The sequence below is a fragment of the Channa argus genome, chromosome 9 (genome assembly GCF_033026475.1).
Source record: "Channa argus isolate prfri chromosome 9, Channa argus male v1.0, whole genome shotgun sequence".
Lineage (NCBI taxonomy): Eukaryota > Metazoa > Chordata > Actinopteri > Anabantiformes > Channidae > Channa > Channa argus.
Window position 1 is genome coordinate 9,977,543 of NC_090205.1, and position 17,119 is coordinate 9,994,661.

General features: G+C 39.1%; 2 protein-coding genes across 9 annotated transcripts in view; one reads left to right on the forward strand and one right to left on the reverse strand.

Annotated features, from left to right (window-relative positions):
• itgbl1 (integrin, beta-like 1) overlaps positions 1-14,873 on the reverse strand; it is a 35,496-nt gene extending 20,623 nt beyond the window's left edge. The window contains exons 1-5 of the mRNA XM_067517037.1: positions 14,565-14,873; positions 10,231-10,433; positions 2,839-2,985; positions 1,951-2,073; positions 1,074-1,214 (exon numbers count right to left, since the gene is read on the reverse strand). Coding sequence (XP_067373138.1) covers positions 1,074-1,214; positions 1,951-2,073; positions 2,839-2,985; positions 10,231-10,433; positions 14,565-14,656 — 706 coding nt within the window. The 5' untranslated portion in view covers positions 14,657-14,873. The remainder of the gene's footprint in view (positions 1-1,073; positions 1,215-1,950; positions 2,074-2,838; positions 2,986-10,230; positions 10,434-14,564) is intronic.
• A 1,604-nt stretch (positions 14,874-16,477) lies between these two features.
• The window catches only part of nalcn (sodium leak channel, non-selective), a 60,106-nt gene continuing 59,464 nt past the window's right edge, over positions 16,478-17,119 (forward strand). For 2 of the 8 annotated variants that reach the window (XM_067516481.1, XM_067516484.1), the window contains exon 1: positions 16,478-16,634. Coding sequence is in view for 2 of the 8 variants with exons in the window: in XM_067516479.1 (XP_067372580.1) it covers positions 16,587-16,634 (48 nt within the window). In the remaining 6 variants the exon portion in view is untranslated. The remainder of the gene's footprint in view (positions 16,635-17,119) is intronic. The other 6 variants (XM_067516479.1, XM_067516486.1, XR_010915214.1 and 3 more) reach the window with 5 other exon arrangements.

Sequence of the window (17,119 nt, forward strand, 5' to 3'; positions counted from 1 at the left end):
TGTTAATTCTTTGTGTCCATCCTTGTATGGATTGTCAGGTTTAAAGGGATATGTCAAAGGAGACAACCTTCAGTGAACCAGGGTTGCCTTAAAAATAGCTTCAACCACCTAGCTCCTTAAAATTAATAAAAAATATATTTGCGCCCGGTTAAAGAAATTTGAACCTGCTGTATGTAACTTTTCCCCAATTGTTGTAGTAGAAATATGGTGCGGTTAAAGGCTTTTGTAAACCATTTATCGAACAGCCTATTGTACAGATATATTCACTTTTACATATCCCTAAGAACCTTAACTGAGAATGCATTAACCAGACCGAGACCAGGTTTTGAAAAACGACTGGCAAGTTTTGTAGCTTTTGACTTATTGTAATTTAATTTAAGTCTAATTTCACAAGACTGGGCGGAGCGCAGCAGAGTGGAGCATATCAGCAGAGTGGGTTGACTTTGAATCACAAGCCATAATCCCAAAAACAAAAAGATGCATGTGGAAGCTTTAATATACAGATTGTCTATAATTGTCACAGGTGGTCACTTTATTCTTTCTTTTGTTAATGTGTTTGTTGTGCAATAAGCTACGTAAGCTACGCAGCGTATACGTGTTGGTTAGATGTTCCTCTACTGACAGTTATTTGAGTTTTACAATGTTTGTATATAAACTGTTTCATGAATGGTTCTTCAAAATGAAAGAAATAACCAAAATACAAACACAACCAAGTTGTGTAAGTAAAGTGTGTTTTCTGGGAAAGTAATCAGGATCAAAACATGAATTCTATTGAATTCTCTCCCAGTTTTTCACTACTTCTTGGACTCTAGGTCTTTTCTTTATTTATAATGATTTTAGATAACAGACGAAACAGGAAAGATGAGGGATTCTAAATTCATTAGAATGTTCGTTTCCTGCCTCAGATCAACAAAACCCATTCCATCTATCCATCTGATGAGGGGGATTCTAATGAATACGCATTGCTTATTCAGATATCAAATGATTGTGTTACAACCTATTACATTTGGCTATAATAATTGAATTGTAGTAACTACGAAGGCTGTGTACCGGTAGTGAGTGGGTAAACTGACCTCTGTTGTTGCAGATTTTGCCATCCGGAGATGTGCATCTCCGCTTGCTTTCCCATGGGCTGATGTCACACTGGAATTCACATTTGTCTCCATGCCAACCAGCAGCACAGTAACAGTTTCCACAGTAACACTGGCCATGGCCTGGAAGGAGACGAGAATGTACATCCAACATCCGATGAGTTCAACTCTGTACACCTCTGGAACAGACTGACAGTCACTTAGACAGTTTTAACTGAATCTTACGCATTTAAATGTTCAGGTTTTAGTACTTAACACCATCAAAGTTAAATTAAAAGCAATGCCATATACATTATGCACTCAAGTGTCAAGAGGCTGAACAATACAACTATTAACACAAGGGTACAAATAACTACCCAGTGTGAAGGGTACAATTTTGGTTTTCTAACGGGTACGGCCCTAGTGACAAGCCATTGTAGCCCTAAGGATACGGTAAGAATGCAAAAAACATGCTACACATATATTTGTTTTTTCCTACATCTTTCACTTTCCAATGGAATTCTAGTGAATCAGATACTTACTCTAACTTCTGATGCCATCCAGAATCTAGACTGTATTATACTCTACTTTATTAATACATCCCTAAACAAACAACTTCACCATAATTTTGAGAGGTTGACAGGCCTGCTGTTCCTCGTAATGGATGCTGAGATATGATTATGGTTAAGCACACAACAAATCAACATTAGTGTTCTCCAAGACAGTAAATCTTTCCAGTATTCCTTTAACTTCTTCATCCAAACATAGAACCGTTCCAGTCGGTCTGGCGGCAGCTAACACGTGAAGCAATAACTCCGACGTTTGTTATGCAGTGTGAGGGTGAATGAGCGCTGGGTGAGACCGGGTCAGTAAAACATACCTCCGCACACATCCCCGGTGTCCTCGTCCAGACACTCGCTGTCATCACACTCACAGTGAAGTCCAGTCACTAGACTCCTCTTGTCCTGATTGTCACACATGCAGCTACCACAGTGGCAGGTACCTATAGAAGATAACTGCTTTAGATACAGCTAAGGCCTATTATTTTGAACATAGCTGGTTTGCAGATGTGCACTGTCTGTGCATCGTGCAACTACAGCTCTAAACTGGTGTTTAACTACTGAATGTGGTTGACTGTGTCAGTGCTGTTGCGTGTCACATAAGAATTAAAAATATGTTAATAATTTAGCATTTCTATGTGTTCAGTAATAAACCCATAGAACTATAAAGGGAGCATGCACCCCCACATGTTCCTCCTGTCCTCAGATTTGCCAGATTTTTTACAGTACAAAGCAAACAAGCTTTTGTAAATGTCTTCATTCTTCCAACAACATTGGGCCCCATATTCAAATGATTTTAAAGATCTTTCCAAAGGTTATAAAGTCCATATAGGTGGACTTAAAGACACTTAAAACGTGATTTAAATGGGTACTGAACTGTGAAATGAACCGCTGTTTATTTTGCTTCCAATGAATCTTTGATCTTACTTCACTGCGAGTAAGCACATAATTGACAGACTATATTTTGTTGTTTTCGTTGAGTCATTTTACAGAAGAATTGACTTAACTTCTGAATCACAAACCCTCAGCATTATAGAGGCCTTTTTTACTGGTAAACTTTTTATACAATTCGATTAGGGGTAGAGCAGGGTATCTGGAGTTTAAATAGGGTTTTATCTGAGGGCTTTTCTACTCCTTTCCACTGAAATGGTGATCCGTCTGCACAAAGACTCATTGTTTGTTCATGTTTGTATGTGTGGTCGCACTACCTCTGCTGGAGCAGACAACCCCCTGTGGGTTTTTGCAGAGTTCTTTGCTCCTCTTGTTGGTTAGGTTACACTCCTCCCGGAACTGGCAGGCATCTCCAAACCAGCCTTCGTCACACTCACACATCCCACAGTCACAGTAGCCCCGGTCTACAGGGAAACACAACACACCACATGCTGTTTACCAGGACTAAAAAGCATGCCCGCTACCAGAGTTTCCAATCCCTATAAACCCGAGGACACACGTAAGTGTTTTCTTAAACGAATATGATGGTGTTGCTCTACCAGGGGAATACAGGAGTTAGGCGTATAAGATTCATTTCCCCCTTGACTCCTAATAATTACAACATACCTTGTGGACTCCCAAGTGACTACTTTACCTTGAGACCCATGAATATAGTGACCCTGATATGATGTTTATGTTCTGTTGTAAATAAAATTTGGATGTATGAGATTTGCATATCATTGCATTCTGTTTTTATTTACATTTTCACATCTTTCCAACTTCTTTGGAATTGGGGTTGTACATATGGTGGGCAAGCAGAGAGGCACTAGCGTGTTATATTTTCAAGTCTTCTTTGCAATGCAAACCATTTAGTAACAACATTTTACGATGACATACTAGGTTTTTTATCAATCACTCAGGGAAAGCAATACATTGTGCTGTTTTGTGTCACTATTTCTCATCATTCTGATGGCCACAGCGAGTAACATGAAAAACAGCAAGAGTCATTTGATGCAAATAAGAGCTGTTGACAAGTTATTATAGATGCTGCTCCCAATGCATTCAGCAGCAAGGGGCCTTGCATGTAACACTCAATCATTCGCCTGACTCGTTCCTCATGTAAATGTGGTGTCCTTTTCAAGGGTCGCCCATCAGTTATTAACAGAGAGCATGTGCACTGTCTCTCCTCATTATCGATACGTCCCCCAGCACACTTTGGAATGGCTATGAGGAAAACAAGACTTGGAAGGTGTACTACGGGCTGCACCACGGAGGCACATTTAAAATAAATTGATTAAAAACCACCCACTTCACATACATTCTGAAAATAGAGAACATCTGAGTAGACTGCCCTTTTTACTGGCTGTGTAGGCAATGTAATTACATCACAAGTCCTACTGTGACAATGACCTTTGTTCATGTGCAAAAATAAAAAATCTCTGAACAAATCAAAATTTCAAAGTTTCATGTCACACAATGATGCCTTACATAGGTTAGAAGCAATCTTGTATAACCGCGGGTAAGGTGTATTCTCTTGCTTGCACATCGATACAGAGTTGTTTCTTTTGATAAGTGGATTTACTGACGATTATTAATTGATTTTTTCAATACACAGATTTATAAAGAAAATCTGAATATTATGATTATAGTTGTGGACAATTCTTTTGCTTTTGCAGATGGTACCTACCGCATGTTAGCTGTAAAACCAAATTAAAGTCTCTACAATGGAATTCAGCAAATTATTACAAAGTCACTGCCACCCACTAGCCTCCATTAAACTCCGCTTGACAATCACTCTGACATATAAAACAGCCCCTCTTTGTCTGCTAGGCGAAAGTTTATGTGTGTGGGAAGGTTACTGTCTGTCACCAGTTTATCTTTCCTGGTCCTTCCTTAGCACTAATCCTTTGTGCCTTGGGGGTGTCAGGGTTCTTCCTACGCCCCTGGGATAGACACTCACGTTCAGCCAATTAGGTGCAGGCCAATGCCCAGATCCATCCAATGGGGGTTGAAGGAAGAGGGTGCATCTGCACCAGCATAAAGGCAGTAATAACAGGTGATGCGGCGTTACCATGATTACCTGATGATGATGAGGAGGACTAGGTTGTGACTCATGCAGCTAATTTTACTTTTGAATTTAACTTGTTCCTGCTAAATGATAAACAAACAAATTACTGAGAGGGAGATAAACAAGGAAATGTCTGTCATGAAACATAATAATTCAACAATGTTTAACAATTACAGTGTATGTGCTAAAAGTAATTTACTGTTCTCAAGCAAACTTTGTACTATTTTGATATTTCAGTGTTAGCTGTGGGCAAAAGTAAATGCAAAACATTCTTTAAACAGTGTATGTATTGTAACTGTCCCCTGTGGTTATTTCTTAGATACACCTGATGTTTCGTTGTTTAGTCCTATTTATCATATTGTAGGGAACATGTCCTGCTCATGTTCTGCGGAAAAGATCTAGGAGTCCACTGTCATACTTCACACTTCAATGTGCATTCTGATGTCAAAAAGGGGGATGCCTGGTTTCACCTTTCTAGTGTTCACATATCATTTTCAACTTGAGTGCCTTTTAATACATTTGTATTACAGATAAAGAATATTTAAACCCACTATGGACAGGTTAATGCAGTTAGCCACCTCTCAGTGCCCTTTAGAACAGCTCAGCTGTCTAAACCGTCATTTATGTGACCGGTAAACAAGGGTACTGTGTAGCTAAGGTCTTTGATGACTTGTGTTGCGATGTAGAAACAGGTAAAAACTTTCTCCAATAAGATATTTTTCACATTTGCAATCAGGTGACCTTTTATTTACTTGTACAGTATGTGTCTGGCTTCACTGTAATGAAACACTACACAAAAATATAACACTGTAATTTGGCAAAAAACATTTGTTGTATATTGTAAGCTGTAATTTAATGCATTACAGTATCAGAGCAATGTAGAAACACTTGTTTAAAAGTCTTGGCAACCATGGGTCCCAATCAAAACCTTTTACTAGTAGACTTGGACAGACTTGAGTGGCATTTTCTCCTTGCAACCCACATTGGTATCATTAGGTGACTCACCACACAGGCACACTGCCTAGCAAAGCTCAGAATATCTGAGTGAGAGCACATCAAAATATGTATTAGGGAAAAAATACAAAGATGAACAATTTAATGGGCTGTAATGGCTCAAGGACTGCATTCCACTGCGGATCCCTATTTGGCATTTCTCTCTCTCTCTATGGGAAATCAACAGACATAATGTATTAAACCTATTAGTCACTTTGGACAGATTGCCATTAGTAAGTTGTTCTCCTGTGATTAGTTTGTAGCATCTGCCTATAATGTGTCATTATTGGAAGCCACATCTTAAGCTTATGTAATGCTGATGGAAAGTGCATCTGGAGGAGTTTGATTTGGAACAGCACTGGCCAACCTGGCTTCTTATGTGCCACCGACATAAAATCCCCTCGAGTCTCATATTTTCTGGCTCAAGCGGGGGGCACAGAGGCTATAGGGGCTGAGCCAGGAAAAAAAACAGAGGCTCTGAAAACCCAGCGAGTGAGAGAGAGAAAGAGAGGGGCGAGAAAAGGAGATAAAGGGGCTGAATTGTGGGCTCACGGAACATTCAAAATAACCATCCATCAGTGGGGAAAGGATTTTCACTCTCATGCTTGCACCTCCCGATTTAAACTGTTCCTTTGAGATAAGGTGAGAAGGATACCCATATGATAAAGTCTGCCAGAATCATAAAGTTACAGATTGCCCTGGATTGCACACATATTTGGCTTTCTGCCTCAATCCACACCAGAGTCTGGGAGAACGGTAGCTGTTACTAAAGATGCAGATGGAATTACTGACTGACCAAACATTTTGTTTGTCATTACAGTAAATGTCTTTAATAAAGGCGTAATGATTCATTATGTTCAAATTAAGACTGAACTCAGACATGATTGCTCACAGAGTTCCCATTTGATAAAATGATCTAATGCTGCATTATAACAGAACAAGTTAATCATATCAGTGTTTGTTTTGTTCACTGGAACAATGCTGCAGCACCGTGGTCCAGCCTCTGTATCGGAGCTCACATGACTCCTCAATGAGAGAAAAAAAGGACTTATGGTCATGTTGCCCCTTTAACTACATATACATAAATGCAACAGAACTTAATTTAATATATTCCTTAAAACAATGAAAAAAAGAATGAATCCTTCAGAAATGATCATGGATTGTTTTTTAGTTGCACTCTAGCTTGTTTTGAAGACGGAGCAAAGGAAACAGAACAGGAAAGATATAAACATAAAAAAAAAAAAAAAACCAGCAGTGAAATCACAGGATAGTTTTGTACAGGTGGTGAACAGATGTTGGTCCAGGTCATCACCCCACTGCTCTGCTACACTTTCAGGCATGCCAGAGGAAGGAAATACATGCAAGTGACAGCATAATGGCTTTGTGTGAATCATTCAAAAATCAACACTTGGTTTTTACATTACAGTATATTGCAATACGATGAATGAGATTCTTAGATTTATTATGGAATATGCCATGGTTGTGAAAATGCCCTAATTATTTCTCTTTGAATTAATGCACACCTTAGAATGTTCAATGCTGATAGCAAATCATTCACAGCATCTCTTTGCATTAGTCCCATCATCATGGACAATAGATACACAATCACAATAGATACATGAATCTGATCCGACTACTGGTTTTAGAAGCATCATTTACCAACTCATGGAATAAGCTGAAAGGACAAAAAACAAACAAAAAAAAATTCCCATTTCAGGGTTTGGAATATTTGTGTTCCTTTTATAAATGTAGATTTCCAACCACGACATGGGCAAAAAGAAACAAAATGTTTAACAACAGCTACTACTCTGGAGAAAATAATGCAACACGCAGTAATGATCATGTGTGTGTTTTTTTTCTCAAAACAGAATATTAACAAAGCCTGTTGTTGGACCAGAAACAGTTTGTAAATGAACTCAGTATGCTTCTATAATGCACCCCATGTATTAGGCAAGAACTTCCTGTAGTTTATAAACCGGTACAGTCACATGCCTCAAGTTTGGACTATGTTAATGCTCAATAAATGTTTTTCTTTCTTTTGCTCAGATCTTTTTCTACTTCTAGTACTTTAAGTATTTTTGCTAACAAAAGCTAATACTCTACGCTAATACAGGACTTTTACTTTTAACAGAGCATTTTACACTTCTGACTTGATACTTTTACTTGAAAACATGAGTACTTCTTACAGCACTTTGCACAGTTCACTAAAATGTGACCCATGTGTGAACAGCAACAACAATAACAACAATGTGTGGCCTGTAAATCATGCCGTTTCCTCAGAAACTGCTGGGTTACAGATGCTCCCTTCAGAAGCTTCTCCATAAATAGCTAACCAATGTGTAACTTCCTCATCTCTCCATTCACCTTCCATTAGATCGGAGTCACTTAAGGACACATCAGATTTGGACCACTTTATCATGTAATGTAAAATTAGTAGTATTGACAGCGTTTATTTGAAATCCATGCAACTAAAAAAGTCAATGCAAACTCCTCATAGCGTCTTTTTTTTTTTTTAAACTGGGGGCATTTTATCTTTGATGACCCAGATTTACAAAACTGTCCTATACAGATATACAAATTGTATAAAATACTATGAAATAAATTCACTTGGGTTTTCAGAAACAAGTAACAATATCAACAACATTAAATATGCAATTTCGTTTTGCATTTCAATATTGTTGTACTGCGCATATGTTTTCATATGTTTCATGCTGAGCTTCTATGTCCAGCTTGACTTGTTGCTGTGATTGAGAGAATCTGAATTAGCTCCAGTTTGTCTGATAAATGCCAGCCCAAAGGTAAAAGAACATCTCCATGCCAGGAAAGCTAATGTTTTTGGAAAGGGGAAAAAAAAACAGTTTGTCCCTGAGGCAAAAAATCTATTGAATCTTATCAGTGGGCAGTTGTGAGAGGCAAAGATAAGGGAGAAGCAGGGAGAGAAATTGGCTGCTGATCTGAAACAGCAGACTATGCATGCTGATAGGCCATTGAGAAAAGGAGGGAGGGGGTGTACTCTTCTCAATATGCTGTGAGTATAATTGCTGGGCCCTAGATGCACATGGGTGTAGAACTGTGTGAGAGTGGGGCTGCTTGTGCATATTTGTGCAAGAACATGTGAAAATGAGCCTGATCCTGTGTGAGAGTCTGTGTGTGAAAACGCACTCCTCTTCTGGGTTCCATTTGCAGGCTTTGTAGCAGCGAACGAAACCCTATTGTCAGGAAGCAGGGCCTTCTTGACTGCTCAACCATAATGAGCTCCTCATCTTGGCCAACTTGTCTGCCCTAATAAATCTCTCTGCCCCTCACATGCACACATACACACATGGACACATAATATCTCCATTAGGCCTGTGTTAGATGTGCACATTTCTCTATTAAACCCTGAAACTTACAGCTCGGTGACTACAGAGGACACCAGACACAAAACGGAGGACTTTTTTTCTGTACATCATCACACAGGGTTAAGGCGTTCAGTACATAAATGCTAAGTTCACCAGCTCATTGCCAGCCTTATCTGTGTGATATACGGTGTTGGACATGGACTGGAGCATACAACTGGTCTCAGAAGAAAGCACTGACAGTGAACCGCAGCAGTTATGGATCATAAAACCAAAACAGAGTTAAAGGACACAGTGAAGCTCAGTAGAGTTAAGGAAGATGCAGAGTAATACAGGAATTTCCGATGATTTGAAATATTAATGGCAGTTCTAACAACAACACAAACCACAGGTGCTAAAATGAACTGTTTTAACAAAACCTGACTCACATTTTACTTTGATAATATTAGATATTATCCAGCTCAATAAATAATGTTATTAATTGACCGCCTTATTGTCCACCTTATTCTGTCCATACAGTAGAAATAATTTGTTTCAATATGTAGGTTTAAGAGTTCTGAATTCTAATAAATAAATAAATGTAGAAGGTGGAGAAAGTGGAGCCCAGGCAATGGGCTAAGTTCAAATATGTATCTCCCAACAATGTTAATACCTTATGAATAAAAAAGTGTTGGCAGGATGATGTGAGTAATCAAAGACACGATACAGCATCTGAATTTAGCTTTTGAAGTCAATAAAAAATTACTGATCGGCCACAATTTTACAGTCCAGCTGGTGGTTTTAATGTTGTGGTGAACAGAGGTCAGCATATCCACCCATGTGCATCAAGTTGCAATTCACTGTGTTCCAAACTGTGTCGCTCATGTCCAGTGTTACATTTTCCACAATGACCGTCCCACTATTTAAACCTCCAGATGTGGCTGATCATTGACCAAGTTTCATTAATAATGTGTTTTTGCAGGCTTTGGGGTTAAATCCCAAAGATCTATATTCTCCATAGCACTTGTCTGAAACAGATGCTACAACACCAGCTGGTTAGTCCATTTGCTAAACTTCAGCCCACACAGTGATCTGCTGCATCACTTACTGACCCATCATTAAAACCAGGTGCCAAGATCTGAGCCTGCCGAGTCAATGGATAGGTGTTTAAAAAGTTGGGACACTGAAGCTTTTTTTAGACAATGTGCTGTATAAATGACATATTTGATTTCCCGTTATAGCACGAAGCCATCTTGAATCTGTCAAAGCATACAGTATATCATTGTACGTACCATTGCAGATTTTCCCATTATGTGCAGCACAGACCCAGTCATGACACTCACAGCGAGGTCCATAAAACTTCCCTGGATCCGTGGCTTGACAGATGCAAAAACCGCAGTCACATTCGCCCCTCCCATTGCAGATCTTGCCATCAGGTGTCCGGCAGCGGCGTAGGGATGACTCTGTGGACAGCCTACACACACCACCCACCTGGCTGGGAAAACGAAAGAAGGGTCAGTTATTCTGCAGCTTTGAAAACTTCTGAGGTCAAGGTTCAAGTGTGCTACCATCTGTGTCAGTGCATTTGTGTCTAAAAAATAAAATGACAGCTGAGCAAAAGTACTTAAACTCAGATGTTGGGGAAAAAATCTTGTATGTTCCTTCATACTAATACATCAAAGGACCTATTTGAGTTGGTATGCGTCGTATTTATACACTGAATACACAGATTCAGAAACCCATTGATGTTTTTTTCCCCTGCGATCGTTTATAGTTCAATAGAGTTTAGCTGCAGGGTGAAGCCACTTTCATTTCTTCACTTGACTTTCATTTACGAATAAATTTGAAAATAGCGCACAACTGCATTTCAACTTCCCTTTCTATCCATGTGTGCAACAACATGGGAAAAAAAGCTGAAGAATAGTGGGAAGAATGTAACTGCTCAGCACCGCTGGCCTGTTCGGGTCTTCTACATGAACAAAAGCAAACGCCTTTAAAACATACACACACATGCACGCACACACACACAAAGAATTTGAAGGATTAAGCTAATAAATCAAATAGCACAGAAACAGTTTAACCTTTCATGGGGCACACTCCACCAATTGGTGCTGAGCTTCTTTTTTACTCCTCAGGGTCTCTCAGTCAGATTTGTTTCATTTGGATGCTTTCTGACATTTTTCTGCCGCTACCCTCTCTTGATACTGGCCAGCAGTCCAGTTTGGAAACATTTCAGACAATCAGCAGCTCAAGTGTTCCTGACACTCCCATTTGAATTAAATACAGTATGTGTGCCATGGCAAGGTTATACTGAAAAAAATTGCTGTAAAACTGCTGTTGATGCCACTGACCTTGGCAAGATAGCAGGTTTTGTTCTCTATTGGCTAAACTTAGCTGTCTGCCCTTTCAGAGGGATAGCAGAGTGGTTTACTTAACTCAAATACACTCAACAGTCACTTTTTTAACTGCTCATACACGTAATGCATATTATATCTAACCACCAACCACATGCTGGCACCTCAGTGCATTTAAGCATATAGACACGGTCAATACAATCTGCTGTTTAACATGAACATCAAACTGGGAGATAAAGGTGATGTGAGAGACTTAGAACATGGCATAGTTGTTGGTGGAAAACAAGCTGGTCTGAGAATTTCCATCGGGAATTTTCATGCATAACAATCTCTTGGCATTTTAGAGAACTGTCTGCAAAAGAGAAAGAAACTAGTGAGCAGCACTTCTCTGGGTGATGCCAGAAGAGAATGGTCAGATTGTTCAAGCTGATGGAAAGGCACATGTAACAGTAACTCAAATAACTGCTTGCTACAACCGACAGACCCAGAAGAGCAGAATTTAGCTCAAACATTATGGACATGGACCCATCCTAATTTGAGTCAATTCAGGCTGGTGGTAGTAGTGTGTGGATATTTTCTTGGCTCCTTTCTTTCGGCTCCTTAGCCCCGACTGAGCATTGGTTTAAACCCACAGCCGACCTGATTATTACTGCTGACCATGTCCCTTTATGACCACAGTGTTCCTATCTTCTTGGGGTTACTTTCAGCATGATAACACATCTTGTCACAAAGTTAAAATAACCGGAAGCTGGTTTTCTTGAACATGAAAATGAATTCACTGTACTCAAATGCCCTCCGTATTCGCCAGATCTCAATCCAGCACAGAACCTTTTGGGATGAACTAGAGATTCACATCATTGATGCAAAGCTGACAAATCTGCAGAAGCTGCACAGTGCTATCATGTCAATATGGAGTAAAAAGGAGAGTTTGGACCAAAAGGCAAAAGAAGGTTAAACCCTGTTCAAGCAAGTTGTATGTCTCCTATTCTTGATTCTTGATCTATGATAGAAATTGGATGAAATGTAGAAGGTATGCAATACATTAGATTCTACCATAGTGCAAATAAAAGCATCATCAGAAACAGGTCTGTTCTGCCACAAGGATGTAATAAAATAAAACTGCAGGTACATTTTTATTAGCTTACTGACATGCACTTAGGTTCTGGGCTATATGAGAGGAGACATTACTGGTTCGGACACAACAAGAAGGCAAATAAAGCCAGCTCAAACTTTTAGCACCACCCAATCTGCATAAATAACTTTTCATATGCTTGAAATACAAAGTGGAAACATGCAATTTAAAGATGCAGTTGCCACTGTAATACATTGCTTGCTTTGTTCCGCTTATCCACCCTGTCTACCTTTAACCTTGAAAAGATATTACTTTCTCTCAGTAATGGTTTTCAGGTGGCTTATACTTTAACTTGTAGACCATGCATTGACATAAACAGTCTGAATGTATACTCGATATTTATTGTAATGGTCATGATTGAAAAGGTCTCTCTGCCCTTAGCAAGCAAATTACCTTAAATACCAGCATACAAGAAAACACTTTTTATGTCATCTGGATTGAGTATTACATGGATATTTAATAGTTTTCCTCACCTGTGCTCATAGAATTGAGGTTACAAACCGTAATATTCATCACTGATAGATTCACACCTCAGGTTTTTCACACTATCAAGTTGTTATGATGACTTACCTGGTAGAGAGTAAATGGATATAGGGAAAATAGTCAAACAGAAATCCATGGGATTCCCAGCAGCCACTTGCATTCTGTGTCTTGCCTCTGCTGTCCAACAAATAGTCTACAGTACAATAACAACAGACATGGTGCGCCTGCCTGAAGTAAACGCTCTCTCCAGATAAGTTGAAATCATACTGCAGATCGTTTCAGTTAACTTTACTCAGTTTTCAACAAATGCACTTTCACCATTTTTCTTCAAGTTAGAGGTAATTGCAGGGTGAAAAAAAAAACTTTTACTCATTGTTTTTGAGTGAAGCTAACTTAAAACAATCAAGTGCAGTAGTAACAATTGAGGCAATTACACTTAACCAGTAGGAGGCAGCAATTCACAAAAAGGTGCTTAGTCTGCCAAAAAACTTTTAGGCAGGTATTAACAGGGTCATAGTATAAAGTATAAATGGGGTCAAAGCATCTTAGTGCAATTCATAAACCCAGTCCATTGACCTTTTTCTGCTCATAGAAAATCCTCTGCTGATATTTGCTGAGGACAGAGGGAGGATTACATTTTTCAAAAGTGCATTGCTGCAAGTAAATATAGTTTCCATTCATGCAGTACAGTGGGAAGAATATTTTACACTATGGTGAGACTGATCTGAGAACTAGATAATTACAGTTAATTCACAAAAGAACCATTCTTAGATGGAACAGCTGGGGGGTGGGGGTCGATCTACCTTAGCAGAATAGTATATATAGTATATAATTGCCTAATATTGTTGAATAGTGTAGTATTGTAACAATAGTAATGCACGTTCATTAATTGTAGGGGGAGGGGTGTGGTTGACAAACCATGACTGAAGACAATGTGACCAAAGTAGAAAGCCATGAATGACAGACGCTTGAAATACTTATGTTGCCCAAGTAAGCATCACTTGATCTTTTTAAGGCAATGAGTTTGCATAGTATTAGTAAGAAAATCAGACGGCTGTAAAAATGACTCAGGCATTCAAAGTCTTAGGAAATGTCACATTAGTAGACCCAACTTGACCCAACAGCACACAGTACACTCAACTTGAAATTACTTTGTTTGAAATAGTAATTCCGAGTACTCCAAACTGAGTTAAGAGTACACCATAAGTAAATTTGGGACTGTACACTGTTGTTTTAGCTGTATAAACTAAATAGTAACTAGAAATACAATTACTATTCCAGTTTACTTGAGTTTGTCACGGCAAATAAAAATGTATAACTTTCACTCCAACCAAGTTTCATGGAAGCTGATTTTGTCAGTTGACATGTGACATAAATTACTGTCTCAGAGTTTGAAAAAGTGCTATGCAACAATAAATCATAACAACAACAAAAGCAAAGCATTATCCTCTAATTATAAGAATGCAGCATTATGATATTTGCCAAATTGCAAATGGAAACTGCACAACAACTACATGTATAGGCACTCGTAAACTTTTCCACATTGCGCTCTCAAAATGTTGTCTTTGTCAGTAAAACTCTGCACCTCCCTCTTCCTCCTTGCTCTCCAGACTTCCCCAAAATAAACAAGAAAAAACAAAGCTGTGCAGAAACTCACCTCACCGATTGCAACAAAGTGTCATCCACGGTGGAGAGCAGAATCAGAAACAGTGGCACTAACATGGACTGTACCAAAATGTCAGTGTGCATGTTTAAATCCCACGGAAACCTGAAGTAAAGTAGCTTGAAGGAATTTCCCAATCTTTCTCTCCTTAAACAGACAGGACAGGAAGAGAGAGTTAGAGAGAAAAGAAAGGAAGAGAAGGAGAGAAAGAGCAGCAGGCTGGCCTGAACTGGCTCAGTCCCTTCAGAGGCCAACAGTCCTCTCCCTACAAGTGCCTTTGATTAGTCTTGACTCTCAGACACAGTCCTGGGCAGGAGCTGGAGTGGGGAAAACTGCCAGAATGAAAAGTTAGGTCACCAGTTTGAGATGTAATTAGAAGCAGACTGTTTTTTTTTTTTTGTTTCACTTTTTTCCCATTCCTTTTCCAGATGATCGCTCTATGGTGCTGTACTGCTTCTCTCCATTCGTTTGATGTTGCTCTACTACAGGGCTGAATAATACAGTGCCTGCCCCTAATAGGCCATTTTCTCAGAAGACATTTTGACATGTCCCAAGAGATAAAGCACAGGTGTCTCACTTTCTCTCTTGTCATAGCTTACTGGGACATTGAAAAGAGTCATTTTAAGTTAGAATTAACATATATGTCTGCTGTATAATAGGCTCTCAGTTTTATTCAAATCCGCTATTTATATGCAAAAACTACAGTTTTAGATGAAGTTGACTTAAAGTGAAGCATATGCATGTTACATACTTTTTTTTTTTTTTAGCTCTTTCCATTGTGTACGTTGAGGCATTGTAACATTGTAGCACAAAAAGCAGAAGTGTGATTAGTAACATTGATGTATAGCTGCATTCTGCTTTGACAAACAAGACCCAGTGTTGTTCAAAGTGGCTCACTGGGCTTTTGTTAGTGGTATTAGTTCCACCTGCTATGACATGTACAGAGAGGCTTATGAGAGAGGCTTATGAACTGATTGACATCACCTGCTTCATTCATGCTTCTTATTGTTCTCAAATGGTGCATTATTATTAATTGACTATATATATATATATATAAATGTTAACAAGTGCCACAGCAATTGTTTTACATTTTTTGAGTAATTCTTTTTATATTTATGTCTAGTCTGCATGATGCTACCCACATTTCAGATCACCAGTAAAATTTATTTAATAGTATTTTTATTGCTTAAAGATTTAAATAATATGCTTAAACTAGCAATATTTTCTTCAGATTTCTTTTATTTTTTCATTCCACTTTTGTAAAATGTGGATAATAATAAATGTAAATGTTTGGTAAGTATGATTTACTATTCTTTTAATTGAATTTTCAAAAACGTTTTTTTGAATAAAATCAATTGACTGAATGATTTAAATGGAATGGAATTGATAAAACATGGATATCTGTAAGACATTAAATAAAGGCCTGCAGTGTGTGCAGCCAACCTTTAGCACATACTGCTTGGTGCAGGAAGTAGGAGCCTATGTGAACAGCTATGTCAACTACACACAGCAGGGTGAAGTTGAGGTTGCACCTTTCATCTGACAAGAACTGTACACTGCCCTGAGCTGATCTGACAGCACTGTGCTGGAATCAATAATTTATGGACACTTCAATCAAAAGCATACATAAAAGATCTCATAAAATGAAAGCATAGCACTAACTGCTAAATAAATAGATTAATTAAAATAATATACAGAGTACTCATGTTTAATGACACAGCATAAGAGTAAATAAGCGACTGTTTAAGAGGAATTAATAAACAAATAATCAAGAAATATTGTCGTTAATTGAGATTAAAATTGTAATTTAATTAGTAGTTTGTCAACGTTGATCAATTGCAGCATTAAACGTGGTAAATCAATGTACGTGGGAAACGGCCGTGATGCAACGACTTGTCGACCTTCAGCTGTTACCAGGGAGACGCCTGCGCGCCTCCGCTGGAGCTGTGGATGTGATAGTAACCTGCGCGCTCCCGCACTCTCCCACACGATCCCAACACACCCGGAAAACAGCTGATGTCATGGACAGGACGAGAGACGGCAGATAGGGGAAATCCACATCTCGTAAGTCATTCAGAATGTTTTTCTTCATCTGCTACCACAGTCGTTGTGCTCTCGCGCAGCCGGACACCATGTGGCTGTTTCTTTTCCGGATGATGCGGCCGAGCCTTGCTGCTGCTCCGCGCTAGCTTGTTGGCTCACCAGGAAGTTGAGAGATTCTCATCCTCCAGAGTAGGCCTTGATGAATTAGCTAGTGCCGTGTTTTTGCTACAGCATCACGTGAGCAGGTTGTCACGTAGCATGTCAGCGTCGGTTAAGACCTAGCTACACTTACCCACATTTGTGTGTACATACTGGGTTTAGCATGTTTTTGCCCTTTTCAGCACTTTAGCTCTCATCCGTTTCCATAGTAACCTTGGCACTGTAGATGCTCACCAAGCTTTCAGTCTTGGTATGATACAAATGATGATATTTCTTGGTGGACAGCCTGTGTTTACACTACTTTAGGTGGATCATATGCGACAGGAGATTGTACAGGAGGGTGAGCA